The 26,768-nt window shown below is 45.5% G+C and overlaps 1 protein-coding gene across 1 annotated transcript in view; it reads right to left on the bottom strand.

Annotated features, from left to right (window-relative positions):
- The window catches only part of LOC145348292 (vitellogenin-like), a 77,959-nt gene extending 51,506 nt beyond the window's left edge, over nucleotides 1-26,453 (bottom strand). Inside the window, exons 1-13 of the mRNA XM_080196495.1 lie at nucleotides 26,414-26,453; nucleotides 24,902-24,916; nucleotides 24,643-24,794; nucleotides 23,127-23,378; nucleotides 21,384-21,545; nucleotides 18,980-19,128; nucleotides 17,610-17,763; nucleotides 11,136-11,293; nucleotides 7,489-7,654; nucleotides 4,745-4,870; nucleotides 2,152-2,370; nucleotides 220-437; nucleotides 42-139 (exon numbers count right to left, since the gene is read on the bottom strand). Of these exons, the coding sequence (XP_080052621.1) occupies nucleotides 42-139; nucleotides 220-437; nucleotides 2,152-2,370; nucleotides 4,745-4,870; nucleotides 7,489-7,654; nucleotides 11,136-11,293; nucleotides 17,610-17,763; nucleotides 18,980-19,128; nucleotides 21,384-21,545; nucleotides 23,127-23,378; nucleotides 24,643-24,794; nucleotides 24,902-24,916; nucleotides 26,414-26,453 (1,909 nt within the window). The remainder of the gene's footprint in view (nucleotides 1-41; nucleotides 140-219; nucleotides 438-2,151; nucleotides 2,371-4,744; nucleotides 4,871-7,488; nucleotides 7,655-11,135; nucleotides 11,294-17,609; nucleotides 17,764-18,979; nucleotides 19,129-21,383; nucleotides 21,546-23,126; nucleotides 23,379-24,642; nucleotides 24,795-24,901; nucleotides 24,917-26,413) is intronic.
- Between the last annotated feature and the right edge of the window lie 315 nt (nucleotides 26,454-26,768).

The raw sequence follows: 26,768 nt of genomic DNA, 5'->3' as shown, positions 1-26,768 counted from the left end.
TGGGAAAAAGATATAAAACAAAACAGATCTTAGCTTCTCACCTTTAAATGCTCCGAAATGCAAGCCTTTGCTGTACCAATAACTGAGTGTGTCGCACATTTGGTCCAAAAGTTTGACGGCAACGTTGCAACTGGCAGCCCTGTGAAAAGTTGCCGTGTTAACAAGGAAACACTCGGTTCAACAGATCAAGTTACAGAGCGATCGTTTCTTCATACTCACAGCGACTGGAGTTCTGGTACCGAAGATGCTGCCAGAGACTTCATGTAGGAATACGCAAAACTGGTCACTTGTAAGTCGGTCTCTCTGACCAGCGAGTTGGCAACTGTTGTGATCTGAGCTAAGGATGGCCTGCTTTCCAGCAGGACGATGAAAGCTTTCATTCGTAATTCAGCGGGGAGCCTTTTGTTCATGAATAACTGAACGGTAATGGCTTGTACCTGTCCGGGAGATCACAGCTAAGTCAGCTCTGATGTACAGATATAAAACCCTTATTGCGCCAATCTGTCAGTGCCGAGATTGGCGCGTGCGTAGTGGCCAATCTCAGACTTTTGGATGGCAAGAAAAGATGGCATCTTCCCATCAGCAGCACGGACCAAAGCCCTCCACCACCAATTTAGTACTTTATAGATGTATATTTATTGCAGCAAATGTGGGAGCCAGGTTTACACACAGCAAGATCCCACAAACAGCAATAAAGTGACCAGTTTTTTTAAACTAGATTGAGGGATAAATATTGCCCAGGGAACAGGATAAAATTCCCCTTCTTTAGTAGTTTATTGGCGTCCTCCTTGCCCACATTAGAGGACATAAGTGTCTCATCTGACAGTGCACACACCCTCAGTACAGAAAGACCACAAGCATGAACCCTGGTGACAGCAGACATAGTTCTTTGAAGGAAGATTGCCAAAACATGGGCTCACACTCTTTAAGGTAGGGGGGTTATATTCTGGACTTTAAGGTAGGGGGTCTATATTCTGGATTTTAAGGTAGGGGGGTTATGTTCCAGACCTGGAGAAATGGACTGAGACTCCATTTCCCCAGAGGCAGCATGGTCCTGAAGCAGGAGGCTCGAGGGCTGATAGCAGTTGGAACTTTTTTTTAAAGTCTATTTATTAGTCACGAGTAAGGCTCACATTAACACTGCAATGAAGTTATTGTGAAAATCCCCTAGTCGCCACACTCCGGTGCCTGTTTGGGTACATTGAGGGAGAATTTAGCACGGCCAATGCATCTAACCAGCGCATCTTTCGGACTGTGGGAGGAAACCAGAGCACTCGGAGGAAACTCCTGCAGACGCAGGGAGAACGTGCAGACTCCGCACAGGCAGTGACCCAAGCTGGGAATCGAACCCAAATCCCTGGAGCTGTGAAGCAGCAGTGCTAGCCACTGTGTTGCTCCCTTGGACCTAACGTGTATTCTCAGGAACCAGGCGTCCATTCTACCAACTCGACTGATGCGAGGAACTGGTTTCGAGTAGCCTCTCTCAGCAGGACGGGCGGTGATGGGGGGAGCAATGGAAAGGAGCGAGTCGGGGGAGGTGGGCGGAGATGCGGCATTGCGGGTGTTGTGGGGCTGGCCAGTGACCGGAGTTTGGCAGTGCGGGACTATTACGCATGTGCTGATCTTGGTGCTGACAAATCAGCGCGTGCGCAGTGGCCACTGACAAATCAGCGCGTGCGCAGTGGCCACTGACAAATCAGCGCGTGCGCAGTGGCCACTGACAAATCAGCGCGTGCGCAGTGGCCACTGACAAATCAGCGCGTGCGCAGTGGCTCTCTCAGCGCACTGATTTCAGCCTCTTCAGCAGGAATAGGCGTCGCCCCCCCTGGAATTTGATGACATTCACACAGGAGGCCTCTGCAGTGTACAGTGTGGGGGATTCTTCTCTGAACTCCCACTAAATAAAAGCGTGATTATTCCAGTTTTCACGTGAATTCGACACTTAGAATTTGTTTGGGAAAATTCCGCCTGTTAGATCTGTTTTTCTCTGTCCATAGCCGCTGCCTGACTTGCTAACTATTTCCAGTTTTCTCTCTCTATTGACCTGACGATTACTTTCTGACTTGCCTTGCATTACCGATTACCGTGTGTTCCGCCTCTCAGGTCCCATTCCGAATGCGCCCCAGGAGCGAGTTGGCCATCCCAGCTCACCTTGCGCGGCTCCTTCTTGGCGATGTTACGCATGGCCATCACGGCTTCCCTGTGGACTCGTCCGGAAACGCTGCTGGCCACGGTGCCAAATCCCGGCAGGAGTTTCTGGATGCGCTTCAGGCTGGCTGGCTGCCCTGCGTTGCCGATGGCTTTGAGCCCCAGGATGGTTTCGGCTTCGTGGCCCTGGCTCCCAGCCTCAACAACGAGTTCGTGGAGCGGCTGCAATGCACGGAAAGTCAGCACAGAGGATGGAGAGTGGCACCTAGGCTGCTTAGGGCAGACTGCACAAGCCACGCTTGTGATCCCCTCCTCCGAAGAGGATTAAGGGGTATAGGACTTTGACAGGGCAGACAGAAATCTCTGCCTTTGGTAGGGAAGAGTCTCAAGGAGGCATAAGTTCAGAATTAGAGCCAGGATGATCTGGGATAATGTCAGGAAGCACTTCATCACGGGAAAGCGGGAACCCAATCTCCCAAAAAGCTGTTGAGGATGTGGAAATGAGGGACGGAAAATGTGAAAAACAGATTCTTTGGATCAGTTTGGAAACAATGGCGTTCATATACAGATCAGCCACAACTGAATGATGGAAGAGGTTCAAGAGGATGCAAGGTCTCCTTATAGAACATAGAACATAGAACACTACAGCACAAACAGGCCCTTTGGCCCACGAGTTGCGCCGATCACATCAACACCTATCTATAACCCCCAATCCCATAAAACCCCATATACTCATCCAGAAGTCTTTTAAAAGACCCCAGCGAGTTCGCCTCCACCACCACTGACGGCAGCCGATTCCACTCACTCACCACCCTCTGAGTGAAAAACTTACCCCTTATATTCCTACATTCTTAATTTCTAATTTTAGGACCCACAATATTTCATAGAACCATAAAGTCCCACCAACGCAGAAGGAGGCCATTCGGCCCATCGAGCCTGTACCGATCACAATCCCACCCAGGCCCTATTCCCGTAACCCCACATATTTACCCTGCTAATCCCTCTGACACTAGGGTCAATTTAGCATGGCCAATCCACCTAACCCACACATCTGGGAGGAAATCGGAGCACCCGGAGGAAACCCATGCAGACACGGGGAGAATATGCAAATTCCACGCAGACAGTCACCCGAGGCCGGAATCGAACCTGGGTCTCTGGCAGTGTGAGGCAGCATTGTTAACCACTGTGCCACTGTGCCACACAATTGGTCATACAATGCACATGTTCATGTGAATGTTATTTGAGCATTTTACGTGATGGCCATTTATAATAGAAAGCATGATTACAGTATTTTGTTGTTAGAACATACATGTTACTGATACCATTGAATAAATGAAAGAGCAATGCTGTGTTGCAATGTACACAGCTTCAGTAAACAGCAGTCAGTTGCACACAATATCATCCCACATCATTTAGAAGGAGCAGAGGGTGTGGCTGGGCACCTAAGAGAGGTTGAGTGAAAGCTTGAATGCACATGGCAATCCAAGACAGAGGATTTCTGAAAGGAGAGACTGAAATCCTGGAGCTGGATCCTTGGTGAAGGCATCAAAGAGAAAGTCTTGTTTGGGAGATGAGTCTAAGGCGTGTTTTTTTCAGGAGTGGTGTTTGGGAATACTAATGCGGAAGTCAGACATCCGGTCAGACTAATTGGCTCACAATGTGACAAACATCTGGGGCAAGAATTTGATGAGAACATCCCAGAAGTTGAATTGGGTGGCATTTGTCACTTGGTTTCAGAGTGCGATGTGTCTGACCACATTCTGCCTCTTGGTTTACATGGACTCATGGAATCCCTACAGTGCAGAAGGAGGAAATTCAGCCGATTGAGCCTTCACCAGCTCCTATCTTGTAACCCTACCCATTTACCCCACTAATCCCCCTAACCTATAAATCGTGAGACACTAAGGGGTAAATTTAGCATGGTCAATCCACCTAACCTGCACATCTTGGGAGGAAACTAGCACCTGGAGAAAACACACAAAGACACAAAGAGAAAGGGTAACCTCCACACAGAAAGCGACCCAAGGCTGGAATTGAACCCGGGTCTCTGGCGCTGTGAGGCAGCAGTGCTAACTATGTCACCCATGCACTTATTGGGAACATTTGAGTACAGGATACTTTTTGTAACTTGTGTCATCTTTATAAATCTATGTGCACGTGAAGACAGTTGGAGTGATGGATTATTGGGACCCGCCCCATTGCTGGAATTTTACTGCCTCGCCTGCCTGAGGTTTGTAAGATCCTATCCGAGGCCAACGGATTATGCCGTTCTGCGAGCCTCGCCCACCCCGATTCCGGAAAAATTCCGGCACACATCTCTTCCATCGATCTGCCCCCTTCAGTCATCGCCTGGGTGAAAATCCACCACCATGCTCCTGATAAAATGACACTCGGGAGGCTGAAATCTGAAACAAAAACAGAAAAATGCTGGAAAATCTCAGCAGGCCTGACAGCATTTGTGTGGAGCATAGGGCCAACTTTTCGAGTCTAGGTGACCAAGGGTCAGCTGTCCGACGAAGGGTCATCTAGACTCGAAACGTTGGCTCCACTTTCTCTCCACAGATGCTGTCAGACCATGCTTCTGATACTCACATACCCGGAGAGCTTCTTCGGGGCAAACACGGAGAGTCGCGCAATATTTGTTGACCAACGTTCCATAGGCAAGCAATGTGACCCTGCGAAGGGAGGGGTCTCTCTGCATGTAAGGGCTGGACAGAAGGACCTGGGGAGAAGCACAAATATTTTGCTGTCACTTTACAAGAAACTAAAAATCGCGATGGCCGGAATTCTTCGACCTCTCCAGGAGCTGGGATTATCCAGTCCCACTGATGTGGACAGAGATTTGGCTAAGCGTCAAACTCTCCTTGCTGGCACTGGCAGCGAGGTGCATGAGATCGGGAGAATTCTGGCCCATGAGTACCGTAGTGAAGATGTGGGTATGCCGGCGTTGGACTGGCGTAAACACAGTAAAAAGTCTGACAACGCCAGGTTTTAGGATGTCCCGAAGCATGGTACACTGGGGAGACCATGCAGACGCTACGACAACGGATGAATGAACATCGCTCGACAGTCACCAGGCAAGACTGTTCCCTTCCTGTTGGCGAACACTTCAGTGGTCACGGGCATTCAGCTTCTGACCTTCGGGTAAGCATTCTCCAAGGCGGCCTTCACGACACACGACAGCGCAGAGTCGCTGAACAGAGACTGATAGCCAAGTTCCGCACACATGGGGACGGTCTCAACAGGGATCTTGGGTTCATGTCGCACTATCTGTAACCCCTGTGACTTGCCTGGGTTTGCAAAACCTCACTTACTGTACTGTCTGGAGACAATACACATCTCTTTAAACTGTGACCAGTGCTCCTTCCACTCACATTATCAGCCACTTCAGGTCTTGAACAGCAGGTTAGGTGTAAGGATTCGCATTTTAATCAGTAATCTGTAAACTGTCTGTGCTTTATATGATCTGTCTGAGGCCAGAACTCTCCATTCACCTGACGAAGAGGCAGTCCCCTCGAAAGCTTGTGAGTATATTATCAAATAAATAGGTTGGACTAAAACCTGGTGTTGTCAGACTTTTTACCGTAGTGAAAACAGGCCTGTTTATTTATTAGTCACTGCTAGGCTTACATTAACACTACAAAGTAAAGTAAGATTTATTTATTAGTCACAAGTAAGGTTTACATTAACACTACAATGAAGTTATTCTGAAATTTTTCTAGTCACCACATTCTGGCACCTGTTCGGGTCAATATTTACCCTGCAGGTCTCCCTGACACTAAAGGGCAATTTAGCTTCACCAATCCGCCTAAACTGCACGTCTTTCAGACTGGGGGAGGAAACCGGAACACCCGGAAGAAACACACGCAGGCACGGGGAGAATGTGCAAACTCCACACAGACAGTGATGCAAGCCGGGAATTGAACCCAGGTCCCTGTCGCTGTGAGGCAGCAATGCTAACCACTGTGCCACCAATGAATTTACTGTGGAAATTGCCTAGTCGCCACTCTCTGGTGTCTGTTTGGGTACACTGAGCAAGAATTTAGCATGGCCCAAATACACCTAACCAGCACATCTTTCAGGTTCTGGGAGGAAACTGGAGAATCTGGAGAAAACCCACGCAGACATGAGGAGAACGTACAAACTCCACATAGACAGTGACCCAAGCCAGGAATCAAAGTCGGGTCCCTGGCTCTCTGAGGCAGCAGTGCTAACCCACTGTGCCACCGTGTCGTCATGTGACACGTTTTACGGCGTGTCATTTTTAAGTGCCAGGTGATTCATTTTGGTAGGATAAACTTGAATGTGGATTACAGGGTCAACAGCAGGGTTCTGAGGAACGTGAAGGAACAGAGAGACCTTGGGGTTCATATCCACAGATCTCTGAAGGTTGCCACTCAAGTGGATAGAGCCGTGAAGAAGGTGTGTGTTAGCATATATTAACAGGAGGTTTGAGTTTAAGAGTCATGGGGTTATGCTGCAACTATATAGGACCTTGGTGAGATCACATTTGGAATATTGTGTGCACTTCTGGCCACCTCACTATAGGAAGGATGTGGAAGCATTGGAGAGAGTGCAAAGGAGATTTACCAGGATGCTGCCTGGTTTGGTGTTATGAGGAAAGGTTGAGCTGGGGCTTTTCTCTTTAGAGCGGAGGAGGATGAGAGGCGACTTAAAAGAAGTTTATAAGATGATGAGGGGGATAGATAGAGTGGACATTCAGAGACTATTTCCTCTGGTGGATATAGCTGCTAATAGAGGGCATATCTATAAGGTTCACGGTGAGAGATATAGGAGGAAGATCCGAGGTAGGTTCTTCACTCAGAGAATGGTTGGGGTGTGGAATGCACTGTCTGCTGTGATAGTGGAGTCGGACACTTTAGGAACTTTCAAGCGGTTATTGGATAGGCACATGGAGCACACCAGAATGATAGGGACTGGGATAGCTTGATCTTGGGTTCGGACAAAGCTCGGCACAACATTGAACGCTGAAGGGCCTATACTGTACTGTACTGTTCTATGTTCTATGTGTCGTAAAGGGGATCACAAACTGGAGAGTAATTGTCAAAGCTAGAAACCCGAAGACGTGGTTTCTTCTGGGATCTTGCTGTGCATGAATTGGCTGCTGCATTTTGCTATGCAAACAGGAGTGAATGCCCTTCAAAAACTAGTCAGGTGGTTGAGAAGCAGACCAGGACATGAAGAGAGGCTGTACAGAGAGAAGCTAGAGAACTTTACATGAACATGTTAACTATTGTGGATGGTAAACTGCACACATACCTCTTTGGCACCTTACTCTACTAAGCACATCGCGATATGCCGGGAGGTGTGAGGACGTACCGTTGCATTATCCACACCATGGCAGTCAGCTTTGATGGAATGTAGCACAAATATCAGAGCCGTGGCCGCTTCCAGCTGTGTAAGGGCCCCCTGCTCAATTTTAGTCTGGATGAATTGAATTGCTTCTGGGGTTGCTGCAGTCGGTAAGGTATCCCATATCCAGCGCCTAGTTACACAGCAAAGAATAAACATTGAGAACGTAACAATAGGAGAAGGCCATTCAGCCCCTTGAGCCTGATCCACCATTCCCAGAGATTACGGCTGGAATTTTACCACCCCACCCACAACAGGAATTGGACGAGGGGCGGACAATGGAAAGGTCCGTTGACTCTGGGTGGGATTTTATAGTTTCTGGGATGAACATGGCCGTAAAACCCCACCCTATGACTTCTTTTTCATTCGTTCATAGGACATGGGTGTCACTGGCTGGCCATCACTTATTGCCCATCCCTCATCACCCTTGAGCTGAGCAGTTTGCTAGGCCATTTCACAGGGCAGTTGACAGTCAACTACGTTGCTGTGAGTCTGGAGTCACGTGTAGGTAAGGATGGCAGATTTCCTTCCCGGATGGACATTAGTGAACCAGGTGGGTTTTTCCGACAATCGGCAATGGTTTCATGGTCATCAGTAAATTCTTAATCCCAGGGTTTTATTGAACTCAAATTCCACCATCTGCCATGGCGGGATTCGAACTCAGGTCCCCAGAACATTCACTGAGTTCCTGAATTAAAAGTCTAGCGATAATACCACAAGGCCATCGCCTAGACTAGACTATGTCGTAAGTCCATTTACCTACATTCTCTTCATATCCTCTAAAACCCTTGCCGAACAAAATCGGTCAATCTCAGTCTTACATTTTCCAATTCGTTTCTTTTTCAGGATGGAGAAAAAATTTCAGATTGTCATTATTCTTAGTGTCAGAGATCACCACAAAATTAAATCCTTTTGTGTCGTAATTTTTCTGTTCCTCATTTTAAGATTATGTGCACTGTTTCTAAATTCTCCCCACCAGAGGAAATAGTTTATCTTTATGTATCATAGAACCCCTACAGTGCAGAAGGAGGCCATTTGGCCCATCGAGTCCGCACCAACTCTCTGAAAGATCACCCTGCCTCGGCCCTCCCCTCTGCCCTATCCCCATAACCTTGTACATTTCCCATGGTCAATCCATCTAGCCTACACTTCCTGGGACAGTAAGGGGCACTTCAACATGACCATTCCACCTAACCTTCACATCTTTCAGACTGTGGGAGGAAACAGGAGCATCTGGAGGAAACCCACGCAGATGGGGGGAGAATATGCAGACTCCGCATAGGCAGTGCCCCAAGGCCAGAATTGAACCCGGGTCCCTGGCACTGTGAAGCAGCAGTGCTCACCACTATGCTGTTGTTCACTCTCCTTGATTTCATCCTAATTCGCTCTCTAACATTTTCTATCCTTCTTTTCTCTACTGTGAAAATTGTTGGAAAGGATCAATTATTCTGCCAATGAAATTTGGGGCAAGTCTTCACAGAGGTAACAGGTACAATACATCAATCAGGTGATTGAGTTCACAGTTGTAGCTTACTCCATTGACTGAATTGATAACATTGTGCAGCCATTCCCCAGTGTATCGTGCATATCCTATCAACTGTGCAGTTATCTTAAACATAAGACCATAAGACATAGGAGCAGAATTAAGCCTCTTAACTTAGTAAGGTAGAGGGTTATAGGTAAGCCTAGTAGGTAAGGACATGTTTGGCGCAACTTGTGGGCCGAAGGGCCTGTTTGTGCTGTAGTTTTTCTATGTTTCTATGTTTCTAAGCCACTCGGCCCAAGGAGTCTGCTCTGCCATTCAATCATGGCTGATATTTTTCTCATCCCCATTCTCCTGCCTTTTACCCTTAACCCTTAATCCCCTTATTAATCAAGAACCTATCTATCTCTGTCTTAAAGACACTCAACGACCTGGCCTCCACAGCCTTCTGTGGCAAAGAGTTCCACAGGTTCATCACTCTCTGGTTGAAGAAATTCCTCCCCATCTTTTTTTTAAAGGATCGTCCCTTTAGCCTGAGGTTGTGCCCTCTGGTTCTAGTTTTTCCTACCAGTGGAACCATCCTCTCAACGTCCAACATCTCAATCAGATCACCACTTAATCTTCTATACTTCAATACATACCAGATCTATGCAACCTGTCCAACCCATTGCAATTGTATAATGCGTTGGTGAGACCACACCTGGAGTACTGGGTCCAGTTTTGGTCTCCTTATTTGAGAAAAGACGTGGTGGCATTAGAGACAGTTCACTGAAGGTTCACCAGATTGATTCCAGGGATTTAAAGGCTGCTGTAAAAGAGAGGTTGAATAGCTTGGGCTTGCATTCGCTGGAGTTCAGAAGAATGAGTGAGAACCTGATTGAGGTATGTAAAATTCTAAAGGGGATTGATAAGGTGGATGTTGAGCAGATGTTCCCCCTTATGGGATAGTCTGGAGCAAGAGATTATTGATATAGAGGGAGTAGGTTCAAAACTAGATGAGGAGAAACTACTTCTCTCAGAGTGTTGTGAATCTGTGGAACTCACTGCTCCAGAGTCCGGTGGAGGTAGAATGAATCAAGAGATTCAAGAAAGAGATAGGTATGTTTCTGATGAAAAATGGGGTAAAGGGCTGTGAGGAGCAGGCAGGAAAGTGGAATTGAGATCAGGATAAGGTCAGCCATGATCACGTTAAATGGCAGAATGGGCTCAAAGAGCTGAATGACTTCCTCCCACTCCTAAATCCTCATAATTCCTATATCCTCATAATTCAACCATCTTTTAAAGTTCTGGTAAATCTGTGTTGCGTCCTCCCTCAGATCATTATATATCCATTTTCTTCCTGAGGTTCACAAGAATGATCCCTGGAATGAAGAGACTGACGTATGAGGAATGGCTGAGAAGTCTGGGTCTGTACTCGTTGGAGTTTACAAGGATGAGGGGGGATCTTATTGCAACTTACAGGATACTGCGAGGTCTGGATAAAATGGATGTGGAGAGGATATTTCCACTAGTGGGAAAAACTAGAACCAGAGGGCACAACCTCAGGCTAAACAGACGATCCTTTAAAACAGAAATGAGGAGGAATTTCTTCAGCCAGGGGACGGTGAATCTGTGGAACTCTTTGCCGCAGAAGGATGTGGAGGCCAGGTCATTGAATGTCTTTAAGACCGAGATAGATAGGTTCTTGATTAATAAAGGGATTAGGGGTTAAGGGTAAAAGGCAAGAAAATGAGGATGAGAAAAATATCAGCCATGATTGTATGGCGGAGCAGACTTGATGGGCTGAATGGCCTAATTCTGCTCCTATGGTCTTATGGTCTTATGATTGTTGATCTGTGCAATTCACTTCCCCAGAGAGCAGTGGAGGCTTGGTAATTAAATATGCCCTTCTGAAATGGCCCAGCAAGCCACTTAGTTCAAGGGAAGTTAGGGATGGGCAACAAATACTGGCCCCGTCAGCAACGCTCACACCCCAAGAAGGAATAAGAAAGAAAACAATCATGAGAAAGCTTCTGCAAGGATGTTGAATAATAACCAAGATGCATTAAGATGTTTAATTGATCTCCAGTGCTCCCAATGCCCCAAACCACTCCCCCGCAAACTCCCCACAACCCCCACCCTTCGGAATCACCTGTGATCTAACGTGGTTGCACTGGTTTTCCAAATGCTTTGAAGGTTTTCCAAAGTTGCTGAGCGTAGGAGCTGAATGAGCTGCAGGAACTTCTGTGGAGCGTCAGGATGAGCCCTCATTTGGTTCATCTGAACCAGATTTTCCAACATTGTGACAATCTGTGGAGACAAATCAAGGACATGAGTTTGCACGTTCTTGGCGTGCAGGTGGTGTGAGGATAATCTGAGACGTTCGGTGGAATTTGCTGCTCGGGTGCCTCGGAATTAAGCTGAAAACTTTCTTGCTGTGACCTGCCAAACTATCCTTTGATACAGGCAGGAAGTTGGGACTTGGAGGTGACTGCACAACCATCTATGAGACAACTGAAGACTGGAAGAAGCAAAATGCAGGTACACCAGATATTCAGTGGTGAACAAATGCGTGCAGGGAGAAACGGACTATATACGATACCTCGCAGAAAGCTCAACTTTATGTAGACTAATCAGAGATATTTGAACGAGTGCTTGAAATATCTTAACATTCAAGGATATGGGACAAGTGCAGGATTTGGGATCGGAAGATGTCATTTGCCATGTGTTGGAAACTGCCCCCTCTGTGTTTAATTGTGGAGTCCGAACAAATCATTTCCCCATGTCAACAATCTTTAGAAAACTAATTTTAGGTACAATATTTATCATTTCTTTCATTTTAGGTATTGATCCATCTGCAAGTAATGTAATATACAGAAATTACATTTTGAACAGAAACTCATTGGTCATCCTGTTGTTTGTTGCTCAGTGGTCAATCCTTTATTCTGGCCATTACTATTACATGTCAAATTCATGTTAAACCTTTGGGATTTGGAGGTTATTGTACTTTTCTGTTCATGGCCTCAGGCAGACTGTGAGGCAGGAATCTCTGAAGCTTTACTGTTGCCAAAGTTCCCAGCTTCCCTCTTGCATGGCGAGATTAACTGGACTGCAGTTTGCCAGCAGCCTTTGGAACAGAAACCTCCTTCACAGAGTTGCTGAGTTCCCCATCCCTCCCATCCATTGACTCTATCTACACTTCCCGCTGCCTCGGCAAAGCAGCCAGCATAATTAAAGACCTCACGCACCCCGGACATTCTCTCTTCCGCCTTCCTCCATCGGGAAAAAGATACAAAAGCCTGACGTCACATACCAACCGACACAAGAACAGCTTCTTCCCTGCTGCTGTCAGATTTTTGAATGGACCTACCTCGCTCTAAGTTTATCTTTTTCTGCACCTTAGCTGTGACTGTAACAGTACATTCTGCACTCTCTCCTTTCCTCCCCTATGAAACTGTATGTTTTGTGTGTATAGCACAAGAAACAATACTTTTCACTGTATGTTAATACATGTGACAACAATAAATCAAATCAAAATCAAATCAAATCAAATCGAGTTTGGAAACCCTTTTCTGAAGTTAAAAAAACTTTGGTAGCAAATAAATCCTTACGGGCAGGATTTCTCAGATGGCACTTCCACCTCCTGCCTCCCTCTCCAGCGGTTTATACCTGCTGGAGTTTAGAGGGATGAGAGGGGATCTGATCGACGTATATAAAACTTTAACAGATATTGATAAAGTAAACGTAGACCAAATGTGTGCAGTTTTGGTCGCCACACTTATGCAAGGATATTTTGGCCTTGAAGGGAGTGCAGAGGAGGTTTACTAGGCTGATACCGGAGTTGAGGGGTTTGAACTATGAGGAGAGGCTGAATAAACTAGGCTTGTACTCATTAGAGTTTAGAAGAATGAGGGGAGATCTCATTGAGACATATAAGATGATGAATGGGATGGATAGGATAGAGGTGGAGAGACTCTTCCCGCTCAGAAAGGACAGTAGGACTAGGGGGCACAGCCTCAAGATAAAGGGGGGGCAGTTTAGAACGGAGTTGAGGAGGAACTTCTTCATTCACAGGGTGGTGAATCTCTGGAATTCTCTGCCCGTTGAAGTGGTGGAGGCTGCCTCGCTAAATATAGTTAAGACGCGGGTAGATAGGTTTTTGATAAGAGAGGGGATTAAGGGTTATGGGGAGAGGGCGGGAATGTGGAACTGAGCCACGACAGATTGGCCATGATCTTATTGAATGGCGGGGCAGGCTCGAAGGGCTAGATGACCTACTCCTGCTCCTATTTCTAATGTTCTTATGTTCTTATGGGGCACTCTAGAACAAGAAGTCACAGGTATAGGTTGCGAGGTGGTAGATTTAAAGCTGAGATGAGTAGGAACTTCAGTGGCACAGTGGTTGCACTGATGCCTCACAGCGCCAGGGACCCGGTTTGATTCCAGCCTTGGGTGAGGGGTTTGCACGTTCTCCCTGTACACAGCCACAACTCCATCCACTGCAAAGGGATCAGAGAATTCCAGCTGTGGCAAGGTCAGAGGATGTCAACTTTTGTCTCCTCCAATCTGCCTTAATGGGGAGACTTTTTTTTTAATTGTTTTTTTTACTTCATCCTTAACATTACAAAGCCAATGCTGAGGGCAAACACAGATCCATTCCTTGCTTGCTCTAGACTTCAAATGAATCCAATTCAAGGTCCCCAAAAGAGAGACAGACATGATTCAAGCTGATAAAATAAAGCATACACTCCATCCAGTGCTTTGTCTCAGCCAAAAGGACCTCTCATTCTTAAACTGTGTCCCTTAGTTCAGGGTCCACCTTATGGGCAGCTCAGTGGCACAATGCTTAGCACTGCTTCTGCTCAGCGCCAGTGACTTGAGTTCGATTCCCGGCTTTCTGTGCAGAGTCTACATGTTCTCCCCGTGTCTGCGTGGGCTTCTTCTGAGTGCTCCGGTTTCTTCCCTCAGTCCAAAAGACGTGCTGGTTAGGTGCATTGGCCATGCTAAATTCACCCTCATGTGTACCCAAACAGGTGCCAGAGTGTGGTGACTAGGGGATTTTCACAATAACTTCATTGCAGTGTTAATGTAAGTCAACTGTGACGCTAATAAATGAACTTTATCGAGTCCCCTCAAGATTTTAAATGTTTCAATGGGGTCACCTTTCATTCTTCTAAACTCCAATAGGTATAATAAGCCCACCTATTCAATCTTTCTTGATCAGATAGGCCCTTTATCCCAACAAGGAGATGAATGGACCTTTTCTGATCTGCTTCTAACTCAATGACATGGCACGCTTTAACTCTGAAGACTATGGGCCAAGTGCTGGCGAGTGTGTTTAGGTGGGCAGGTCAGGGCCTTTCATACATTGATGCAGGCTCGATGGGCCAAAAGGCTTTTTCTGCACTGTAGTATCCTGTGATTCTATATCCTTATTCAAATGTGGAGAACAAAACTATAGACAGATATAATCACATCAATGTCCTGTACAGCTGCAGCAAAGCATTCCTACTTTTATATTCCATTCCTCTTGCAATAAATGGCAACATTCTACTTGTCTTCCTAATCCTAGTCCCTCTTTTCTACCACATTTGCAGCAAGTGGTTCATGTGTTAGGACACTCTGATCCCTGTGTACCACTGCGCTCAGTAATCCCTCTCCATTTAAAGAATATTCTACTTTTCTATTCTTCCTGCCAATGTGGAGAAGTTCATATCTTCCCACATTATAAATCATAGAAGTGTTTACATCATAGAATCCTACAGTGCAGAAAGAGGCCCTCTGGCCTATCGAGTCTGCACCAAGCACAATCCCACCCAGGCCCTACCCCCATATCCTTACATATTTTACCCACTAATCCCTCTAACCTAAGCATCTCAGGACATTAAGGGGCAATTTTAGCATGGCCAATCAACCTAACCTGCACATCTTTGGACCATGGGAGGAAACCGGAGGAAACCCACACAGACACAAGGAGAATGTGCAAACTCCACACAGACAGTGACCGGAGCCGGGAATCGAGCCCAGGTCCCTGGAGCTGTGAAGCAGCAGCGCTAATCACTATGCTACGGTGCTGCCTGCCCTACTTCTATTATACTCCGTCTGCTCATTTTTCTGCCCTCTCACTTAACCTGCCTGCATCCTTCTGTTGACTCTTTACAAGACAGATGAACAAACAGGTGGATGGAACGATAGCTAGAACAACAGCAACGACTCCATCAAGCCTGCCCCACACTCACATACCTGAATTATAAATGTCCAGACACTTAACCCATATCTTTAGTCCACTGTTCCCACAGGCAAACAGAAACCTGAGTTGATAAGGCAACAACTGGTATGGATATGTTTCTATGAGCACCCTCTCAAAGTCAAAAGCAGCCCAAGAGATCAGACGGGCCTTGTAATCTCTGTAAAGTCTTCTATACGATATGTTCAAAGACCTGGGGCAGAATTTTCCTGTCCCGTCCACCATGGGAATCGTCAGGCGGGACACGGATCATGCAAATGTCTGTTGACCTCCGGTGGGATTTTCCAGCCTTTGGGCGAGTGTGGCTGGAAAATCCTGGTCTATAACCTTCAGATCCCTCTTTAAGGGATTCAGCGATTCTGAACCAGTAACATCAGTTGGCAACACAATCCAGAGATGGACTACCCTCTACTTTTGCATTGTTATATCACCCCTCTCAATCTATCAAACGGAATAATCTAACAATAGGCAAGCTACCAGACACCTTAATCTATATTAAAGACACTACATGAATGCAAGCTGTTGTCATTGTGTAGATAAAGAAGTTACCAACTACTTTAAATCTTTTACTAAATTATATATCAATGATCTAGATTTTGATGTGCAGGGAGAAATTTCAAGAATTGCAGATTACACAGAATTTGGAAGCACTTCAAAAATAGTGTTCAATTCTGGCCGCCTCACTACCAGAAGGATTTGGAGGCTTTGGAGAGGGTACAGAAAAGATTTACCAAGATATTGCCTGGTTATGGAGGGCATTAGCTTGAGGAGAGGCTGGGGAAACTTGGTTTGTTCTCACTGGAATGACAGAGGTTGAGAAGGTGTCCTGATAGGAGTCTACAAAGTTAGGAAGGACATAGACAAAGTGGATAGAAGCATTTTCCCAGGATGGAAGAGTCAATTACTAAGTGGCATAGGTTTAAGATGTGAGGGTAAGGTTTAAAGGAGATGGATGAGACAAGTATTTTACACAGAGGGTGGTGTGTGCCTGGAACTTGCTGCTGGGGGAGGTAGTAGAAGTGGATATGATAGTGAGTTTTAAGGGGGTGTCTTGACAAATACATGAATAGGATGGGAAAAGAGGATATGGTCCCTGGAAGGGTAGGAGGTTTTAGTTAAGTTGGGCAACATGGTCTGTGCAGGCTTGGAGGGTAAAAGGGCCTGTTCCTGTGCTGTAATTTTCTTTGTTCTTTATTCATTGTCAACTGTGAAGAGGACAGTGTAAAACTTCAAAAGGACTAAGTAAAGTTGGTGGAGGAGGCACATATGTGGCATGATGTGAAGTTCAATGTAGAGAAGTGTCAGATGATGCATTTTGGTGAGATGAACATAGAGAGACAATAGAAAAGAAAGGTTAAAATTCTAAAGTGGGTCTAGGAGCAGAGGGACCTGGGTGTATATGTGCAGAGATCATTGAAAGTGGCAGGACAGTTGGAAAGAGCATTTAATCAAGCATAAAGTAATCTGGGCTTCATTAATAGATGTACATGGGCACCATATTATAGGATGGATGTGAACACACTGGGGAGAGTGCAGAAGATTGGTTCCAGGGAAGAAAAAGTTCAGCTATGGAGAAGGTGGGTCTGTTACTCTTGGAGCAAAAAAGGCTAAGAGAAGATTTGACACAGGTGTTCAAAATCATGAAAGGACTGACAGAGAAGGCAGAGAGAAACTTACCCCACTTGTAAAAGGATCAAGAGCGAGAGGGCATAGATTTAAAGTGATTTAAAAAGGAACAAATGCGATGTGAGAAAGCACCTTTTTCACACAGCGAGTGGTTGGCGTCTGGAACGCGCTGCCTGGAAGTATGGTGGAGGCAGGTTCAATCAAGGCATTCAAGAGGGCGTTAGGTGATTATTTGAATCGAAACAATGTGTACGGGTACAGCGAAAGGGCAGGGGAATGGCACTAAGTCATGATGCTCATTTGGAGAGCCAGTGTAGACATAAAGGGCCGAATGGTCTCCCTCTGCATTGTAATGATTCTTTGAATTTTTTCTGCTCATTCATTTTGACATGGCTTAGTAATATAGAACTTGAATATTGCTGAAGAGGGAGACACATTGCTGCATTTTTTAAATTAATTTGTCGGACAAGGGCTGGCCAGCATTTATTGCCCATCCCTAGTTGCTGTTGGGGGACTAGAGAAGAGTGAAGTGCAGCAAGCACAGCAGGCAATGGGTCTTGGAGCTTGTTGGGATGTGGATCGCAGACTTACAGATGAAAAAGAGTTTTTGTGAAACTAATTCAGCTAAACCTGCAGCAAACATGTGTGGAGTGAAAACGTCCTTGGATTCTGACATCGCACAAGGGATTCCATCTCACCTATGATAAAAGTACAAATGTCCTACGTTGACGCAAGGCTGAGAGTCTGATGTACCTTACTAGTGTCATTACTTGAAGGTTTGATCAGTTGCATTGGGATCTGCAGCAGCTCATTGGAAAACTGGTATTTCAGCGTTCCCCGCCTATCCAGACGATCGGTTGGACTCGATGACGACTGACTTTTGCTCTCCAAGAAGACAAGGTGCTGCCTAATTTCCAAAACAAAAGACACAGACCATTAAACCTAGAAACATAGAGAATAGGAGCAGGCCATTTGGCCCTTCGAGCCTGCTCCACCATTCACTATCATAGTAAGTAGTCTCACAACACCAAATAAACCTATTGGGCTTTAACCTGGTGTTGTGAGACTACTTACTGTGTCTACCCCAGTCCAACGACGGCAACTCCACACCATTCACTATCATGGCTGATCAGCCAACTCAACAGTCCAACATGTGCACAAATAGATAGGAAGCATTGAGTTGATGTCGTCACTGAGAGACCAAGGGACATGAAGAATTTCAGGTTCTGTTTCACAGAAGTCTACATTTTTATTGCACTTTTCATCAAGACCTTTCCCCCATTGCATCTTCATCATGGATCATAGAATCCTTACAGTGCAAAAAGAGGCCATTTGGCCCATTGAGTCTGTACCAACGACGATCCCATCTAGCCCCTACCCCTGTAACCCCATGAATTTACCCTGCTCAATCCCCTGACACCAAGGGCCAATTCAGTATGGCCAATCAACCCAACCCACACATCTTTGGACTGTGGGAGGAAGCCAGGGCACCCAGAGGAAACCCACGCAGACACGGAGAGAACGTGCAAACTCCACACAGACAGTGACCCAAGGCTGGAATCGAACCCGGGTCTTAACATCAATGGATTCCTTTCGTCATGTTGACAAAGTATAAAATAGGAAAACAGAAATGCCAGTTGGTGAATAGCAAATGCTCACAAAAGGCAGTCACTTGAATGACCTGATCATTATTTATTTTTGGTTGTTTTGATGAGGTTAATCCAGGAAATTTGCCTCTTTAAAGGTTATAAGGTTTCCAACCTTCCCGGGCAGTGCATTCCAGATTCCCAACACCCTTTGAGAGAATTTCTTTCTCAGGTCCCCTCTGGATCTCCTGCCTCTCACTCTAAAACTGTGCCCCCTTGTGATTGACCTCCTCGACTAAGGGGAACAGCTGCTTCCTATTCCCAATGTCCATACCCCTCAGAATCTTGTAGACCTCAATCATGTCCTCCCCCCAGCCTTGTCTGCTCTACAGAAAACAATCCAAGCCTATCCAACCTCTCCTTACAGCTTAAATACTCCATCCCAGGCAACCATAACCTGCAGGGAAAGAATTGATTATACTCAGGCAAGATTTGGAACTGTATGTAGATAGGTGCACATTCGAGAAGAGCACTAACCTGGATTCCGTGCTGGCTGCACCATCAAGTTCATTGAACGGTGTGAACTGATGAGTCTCTTTATTGACCACTTCGATAATGACCGGCTCATTTTCTATAAGTTTGATGGCGTACGAGTAGGTGGAGAAACTGCGCAGATTCTTACCTTTCTGCGTCAGAAGAAAACAGAAGCTGTCTGAATATTGTTGCCTTTTCTTAAGTCTCTTTCCATCAACACAAGTCTAACTGGGAAGTAGAAATCATATTGGAAACCCTTACATGTAGCAATTATTTGCCTCCATTGTCCATTGCCTCAGTGACTCGAAGTTAACCTGAAGACTACAGAAAAACCTTTGAAAAAGTAAACTATGGCCATGACTAAATTCTGACTTGATGCGATTCCGTAAAGTGTATTTACATGGGCTTCAACGTGAGTTAAAAAAATCGGGGGAGTAACATGGGCTGCCTATTCCTGATCACCTGTTTTAAACCATCAAACCCAACCAATGAATTTCATGCAGAAAGGATCACTTTCATTGTTATTCCAGAGGGTGATGAGAATGCAGGAAGAAAGGTCCAGTTCATTGAAAGTGTTTAGGCATAGAATCATAGAACTCCTACAGTGCAGGAGACCATTCAGCCCATCGATTCTGCACCATCGATAACCCAGGACCTATCCCCGTAACCCCATATATTTATTCTGCTAATCTTCCTGTCACTAAAGAGCAATTTAGTCAATCCAGCTTAGATGTGCAGGTTAGGTTGACTGGCCATGTTGAATTGCCTCTTAGTGTTAGGGGAATTAGGGTAAATACATTTAGGGTTGTGGGGATAGTTCCTGGCAGGCTCTATGGGCCGAATGCCCTCCTGCTGCATTGTAGGGTTTCTGTGATTCTATGATTCTGTGATGCTATATCTAAACTATCTTTGGAGTTTGGGAGGAAATGCACGCAGACATCGGGAAACTGTGCAAACTCCACACTAAACCCGAGGCCAACGTTCAACCTGGGTCCCTGGCACTGTGAAGCAGCCATGCTAAGAGGTGTGACATACTTGACTATTTTCCTATATACCAAGGGGAAAGAGATCAGTACTCATAGTGCAGGAGGCCACATTGTTTAAGAGGAGAGGTACATCAAACAGAGATATGTGTTTAGATGATGCTAAACATGGGTTTAATTGCTGGAGATTTTTGAAGAAAAGGGAGACTAAGGGACATGAGGAATTTCAAATCCTGTTTCAAGGGAACCTACATTTTTATTACACCCTCCACCATGTTTCATTATTCATTTGTGGGATATGGGAGTTGCTGACTGGCCAGCATTCATTGCCCATCCCGAGGACTGATTAGGGACAGTCAGCATGGCTTTGTGAGTGGAAAATCATGTCTCACAAATTTGATTGAGTTTTTTGAAGGGGTAACCAAGAAGGTAGGTGAGGGCAGTGTAGTTGATGTTGTCTACATGGACTTTAGCAAGGCCTTTGGCAAGGTACCACATGGTAAGTTGTTGCATAAGGTTAAATCTCACAGGATCCAGGGTGAGGTAACTAAATGGATATAAAATTGGCTTGCTGACAGAAGACAGAGGATGGTTGTAGAGAGTTGTTTTTCAAACTGGAGACCTGTGACCAGTGGTGTGCCTCAGGAATCGGTGCTGGGCCCACTGTTATTTGTCATTTATGTTAATGATTTGGATGAGAATATAGGAGGCATGGTTAGTAAGTTTGCAGACGACACCAAGATTGGTGGCATAGTGGACAGTGAAGAAGGCTATATCGCATTGCAACAGGATCCTGATCAATTGGGCCAGTGGGCTGATGAATGGCAGACGGAGTTTAATTTAAATAAATGTGAGGTGATGCATTTTGGTAGATTGAAACAGGGCACAACTTACTCAGTTAATGGTAGAGCACTGGGGAGAGTTACAGAACAGAGATCTAGGGGTATGCGTTCATAGCTCCTTGAAAGTAGAGTCGCAGGTGGACAGAATTGTGAAGAAGGCATTCAGCATGCTTGGTTTCATTGGTCAGAACATTGAATACTGGAGTTGGGACATGTTGTTGAAGTTGTACAAGGCATTGGTAAGGCCACACTTGGAATACTGTGTACACTTCTGGTCACCCTATTTAGAAAGGATATTATTAAACTAGAACCTGGGTTCCTGGCACTGTGAAGCAGCACAGCTAACCACTGTGCCAGTGGGATGGACATTGAATGCTGGTCTATCCAATGAAGACTATGGTCCTTGAATAAATTGACAAAAAGTCTTTGGAATGGGATTTGAATATACAACCACCTGACTCAGGAGGTGAGAGGGGTTTCCCATCGAGCTATTACCAATGATCATTTAAATGTTGTAAATATTTATCCAATTTCTTGGCTTATCCAATATTTTGCAACTAGAAATGTAATCTGCGTATTTACCAGCTGGCAAGTTTCACATAGCTGAGTATAAGCAGAACCCTTGTTCTCTGAGATTTTCTCCTGGCACTTGTTCAGATCCTTGGATTTTGTCACAGTAACAATCCCACTCTTCTTGTTTTCCTGAATTACATAGCTCGTGTGGCAGATTCCTTCCACCCCATTCTAGGTATAAGTGCAGACTTGATCAGTGCATGTACAGTACAACATGGAAGAAAATACCACAAACATTCTGTCACATTACATAATCAGCAAACCTCCCCTGGAAGGAGAAGGTTAACCTGGGAACACCATCACCTCTAAGTTTGTCTTCAAAAGCCACACCAATCCTAACTCATAAGAACGTAAGAATTAGGAGCAGGAGTAGAACATCTGGCCCCTCTGCCATTCAATAAGATCATGGCTGATCGTTTCATGGGCTCAGCTCCACTTACCCGCCCGCTCACCATAACCCTTCATTCCTTTACTGTTCAAAAATTTATCCGGTCTTGCCTTAAAAATATTCAACGAGGTAGCCTCAAATGCTTCACTGGGCAGGGAATTCCGCAGAACTTGGAATCACATCACCACTCCTGCACTGTTGCAGGGTCCAAATCCTGGAACTTCCTTTCTAGTAACAGTATGGGACTATCTACACCACACAGACTATCAGAGGGCAAGAAGGCACTACTGCTACCTTCTCAATGGTGACTAGAGAAGTGCTAAGGTCAGGCATTCCACAGTGGCCAACTCACCTCGTGACTCCCAAAGCCTTTGTACCTATCTACAAGGTGTAAGTCAAAAATGTGATGCCATTCTTCCCACTTGCCTGGATGAAGGCAGCTCCAGCAACACTCATGCAACTTGCTACCATCTGGGATACAGCAAGCTGCCTATTTGTCAGCCAAAGAATACATTACACATTCACTCTCTCCACCACCGGCACACTGTGGCTACAACGCATACTAATAACTGGATGAACCACAGCAACTTGCCAAGGCTTCATCAGCAGCACCTTCTAATCCTGTAAGCTCCAGGATCCAGAAGGACGATAGCTGGGAGCACTGTCACCTCCAGCTAACTCTCTGGCTGGAAACCTGCCAGCTCGCCCGCCATGGATTTGGCGCGGGTGAGGGTCCAACAACGGAAATCTCCATTGAACTTGGGCGGGAATTTCTGGTCTTGCCCAAGCAAGGCTGTAAAATCCTACCTTACAAATCCCACACTGATCCCAAATGGGGACATTCCTTCATTGTTTCAGGGTCAAAATCCTGGACCCCATCACCAAGTACCATTGCGAAAGCAAATTGGCCACATGGACTGTATTGGTTCAAGAAGTTTTAAAGGTTAATTTTTTTTATTTATTAGTCACAAGCAGGTTTAGATTAACACTGCAATGAGGTTACTGTGGAATCCCCTAATCACCACACTCTTGTGCCTGTTTGGTGGCACTGAGGGTGAATTTAGCATGGCCAATCCACCTAACTAGTACGTCTTTCAGACTATGGGAAGAAACCGGAGCTCCCGGAGGAAACACACACAGACATGGGGAGAAAATGCAAACTCCACACGGACAGTGACCCAAGCTGGGAATTGAACCCAGGTCCCTGGTGCTGTGAGGCAGCAGTGCTAACCGCTGTGCCACCGTGCCTTCCAAGCTCACACCCATCTTTTTAAGGGTGACAAGGGAAGGGCAGTAAATACAGGCCCAGAATAGGATATCCACACCTCAAGCACGGATGCCATTTAAAAAAAAAATTGACATACCTCTTGCAACTCATAAATATTCTGCGACTTTTTGATACTGATCTGCAGCATATTCAGGATGCCTCGGTAGATGTTGAGGATGTTTTCAGACAGGTCTGGTTCAGCGTATAGGTTCCCCACTCGGCCACGGCTATACTCGAACTCGACGGGCTTGCTCAGCTGTGCACTCAGCTTCCGAGTCAGCTTCCGAGCTGGGAAATATTGAGCATTTGGCCATATCCCGCTGTACTCTTGAATTTGAGGTGAGGTGATCTTGGGGATGGAAGGGAACAGAATTAGTCTTCAAAAGAAGCATTCATGACTTTTGGGAACCAATCTATATTTTTAGGAGGTATTACTTTGGGTGCTTATAAATTAGATGTCATCGGGTATGTGCAGCATCTATGAAATACTGAGTTTTTGATTTAATTTGATTTGATTTATTATTTATTTACGATTGTTATACAGTGACAACTATTGTTTCTTGCATGCTGTAAGGACAAAGGATACCATTCATAGAGAATGTGAGGAGATAGTACAGAATGTAGTGTTACAGTCATAGCTAGGGTGTAGAGAAAGATCAACTAAGTGCGAGGTAGGTCCATTCAGAAGTCTGGTGGCAGCAGGGAAGAAGCTGTTCTTGAGTAAGTTGGTATGTGACCTCAGACTTTTGTATCATTTTCCCAATGGAAGAAGGTGGAAGAGAGAATGTCTGGGGTGCGTGGGATCCTTAATTATGCTGGCTGCTTTGATCGGCATAAATTGGCATCACAGGTGGAGGATGTGGTCAAGAAGGCGGGTGGTGTACTGGCCTTCATTAATTGAGGGATTGAGGTTAGGAGTTAGGAGGTAACGCTACAACTTTATAAGACCCTTGTCAGACCCCACTTGGAGTACTGTGCGCAATTCTGGTCGCCTCACTATAGGAAGGATGTGGAAGCTATTGAGAGGGTGCAGAGGAGATTTACAAGGGTGTTGCCTGGATTGGGAGGCATGCCTTAAGAAGATAGGTTGAGGGAGCTAGGCTTCTTCTCCCTGGAGTGACGAAGGTTGAGGGGCGACCTGATAGAGGTTTATAAAATGTTGAGAGGAATAGACAGGGTGGATTCTCGGAGGCTATTTCCCAGGGCTGAAATGGTCGCTACGAGTGGACACAGGCTTAAGGTGCTGGGAAGCAAGTACAGAGGAGATGCCAGGGGTACGTTTTTCACTCAGAAGGTGGTGAGTGAGTGGAATTGGTTGCCACCGGTGGTGGTAGAGGCGAACTCGCTGGGGTCTTTTAAAAGATGAGTCCATTGGATTTAATGGGATTGGGAGTTACAGATAGTTATATGGCCTGGTAGGTATGGAAATGATCAGCGCAGCTTGTGGGCCGAAGGGCCTGTTTGTGCTGTAGTGTTCTATGTTCTATGACCCCTAGTTCTGGATTCCCCCACCACCGGGAACATTCTTTCTGAATCTAGTCTTTTAGTACAAATGTGGGTACAATTTAAGCCATGCCAGCCAACCATTCTTCCATTGTTCAGATATTCCTTACCTTCAGGAGATGCTTCCTCTGATCGATTAAACTAATCTGAACTTTGCTGGTTATTTTGAGACCTCCCTTCGCCAAGCCAGTTTCGGGTAGGCCGGTCAGAACGATTCCTTCATACTGGTAGACGTAGGTCTTGCTGCGACTGAAAGACGGCTCTGTGAGGAAGGGTAGTTAGTGATAGATTAAGAATGGATATGGTCAGTAGTAACCCCAAAAATGACATTTGTCAGCTGCTTGAAATCCAGAAGAGAAATATCCTTACCATATTGCTGGCTCCCTGTGGGAAAATAAAGAACACAAAATCAAAAAGAGTGCATCATTCATAAAGTCATTTTAAAATTTTACTTTTCGTTTGCTTGCATGAATAAGTAATTACATTGAAAATGATTATAGAATTAGAAGCCTACAGCACAGCAGGAGGACATTCAGCCCATCACACCCATACTAGCTCTTTGAAAGAGCTAACCAATTAGTTCTACAACCCTACAATTTCTCCAAAGCTCCACAATTTTCATTCCTTTTCGAATTTTTGTTTGATTTCTTTTGAAAGTTACTGTTGAAGTAACTTCCACCTTCACACAGGTTTAAGGTGCTGGGAAGCAAGTACAGAGGAGATGTTAGGGGTAAGTTTTTCACTCAGAGGGTGGTGAGTGAGTGGAATCGGCTGCTGTCGGTGGTGGTAGAGGCGAACTCGCTGGGGTCTTTTAAAAGACTTCTGGATGAGCATATGGGATCTAATGGGTGTGGGAGTTACAGATAGTTCTCTGGCTTGGTACGTATGGATGTGATCGGCACAACTTGTGGGCCGAAGGGCCTGTTTGTGCTGTAGTGTTCTATGTTCTATGTTCAGTTCCAGTAGTGCTTTCCGGATCCCCACAACACATTGTATTAAAAAAAACCTCCTCATCTGCAACCTGGTTCTTTTGTCAATTATATTAAATCTGTGTCCTCAACTTGCCAAACCTCCCATCATAAAATCATACGGCGGCATGGTGGCACAGAGGTTAACACTGCTGCCTCACAGTGTCAGGGTCCCAGGTTCAATTCCCAGCTTGGATCATTGTCTGTGTGGAGTTTGCATTCTCCTCTGTGTCTGCGTGGGTTTCCTTTGGGTACTCCGGTTTCTTCTCACAGTCAAAAGTCATGCTGGTTAGGTGCATTGGCCATGCTAAATTCTCCCTCAGTGTATCCAAACAGGGGCCAGAGTGTGGTGGCTAGGAGATTTTCACAGCAACTTTATTGCAGTGTTAATGTCAGCCTGCTTGAGATGCTAACAAATAAACTTTGAAACTTCAAAACATAGAATCATAGAATCCTTACAATATGGAAGGAGGCCATTCAGCCCATCGAGCCTGCATTGAGAACAATCCCATCCAGGTCCTATCCCCATAACTCCACATATTTATCCTTCTAATTCCCCTGATGTGAAGAGACAATTTAGCATGGCTAATCCACCCAACCTACACATCTTTAGACTGTGGAAGGAAACAGGAGAACCCGGAGAAAACCCACGCAGACATAGGGAGATTGTGCAAACTCCACACAGATAGTGACCTGAGGTCGGAATTGAACCCAGGTCATTGGAGGAAACAGTTTCTCCATAATTACTCGACCAGAAGCCCCTTCATAATTTTGGACACCTCCGTTAAACCTTCCCTTAAATCTAAGCAGAACAACCTCAGTTCCTCTGTTCTGCCCTTGTAACTGTAGTCCCTGGTATTGTTTGAATGAAGATTCTCTGCAAGGCCTGATACATGAAGAATTATAAACTTACCCACAAGAGCGAAGGCCAGTGCAAAAATGATCCCCCTCATCATAATAAACGCCAAATGCAATGGTCCTCTTTCTCTCTCTCTCTCTTTCTGTCCTTTATATCAACTACTCAACACATAGGACCACGTGTGCTCTACCCCGTGACCAATCACTTTCCTATCAGATTAGTTTGACTCAAGTTGTTGAAGAAAAAAGGCTTTTAAATTTTTTTGGAAGCATCAAAACCCAGTCAGTAAACAAGATCTTCGATGAGGGGCACTGCAGGGAGATTTTAAAGTGTGATAGGTTTTTTTCTGTTTTAAAAGATTAGTTGCTATCTCTCAGTGCCACACTTGGCATTCGAATTTGGCACTGTC

This window comes from Carcharhinus amblyrhynchos, chromosome 9 (assembly GCF_965287045.1).
Source record: "Carcharhinus amblyrhynchos chromosome 9, sCarAmb.v2.hapA, whole genome shotgun sequence".
Classification (NCBI taxonomy): domain Eukaryota; kingdom Metazoa; phylum Chordata; class Chondrichthyes; order Carcharhiniformes; family Carcharhinidae; genus Carcharhinus; species Carcharhinus amblyrhynchos.
The sequence above is the reverse complement of the archived record's forward strand: the minus strand, read 5'-3'. Positions and strand labels throughout refer to the sequence as shown.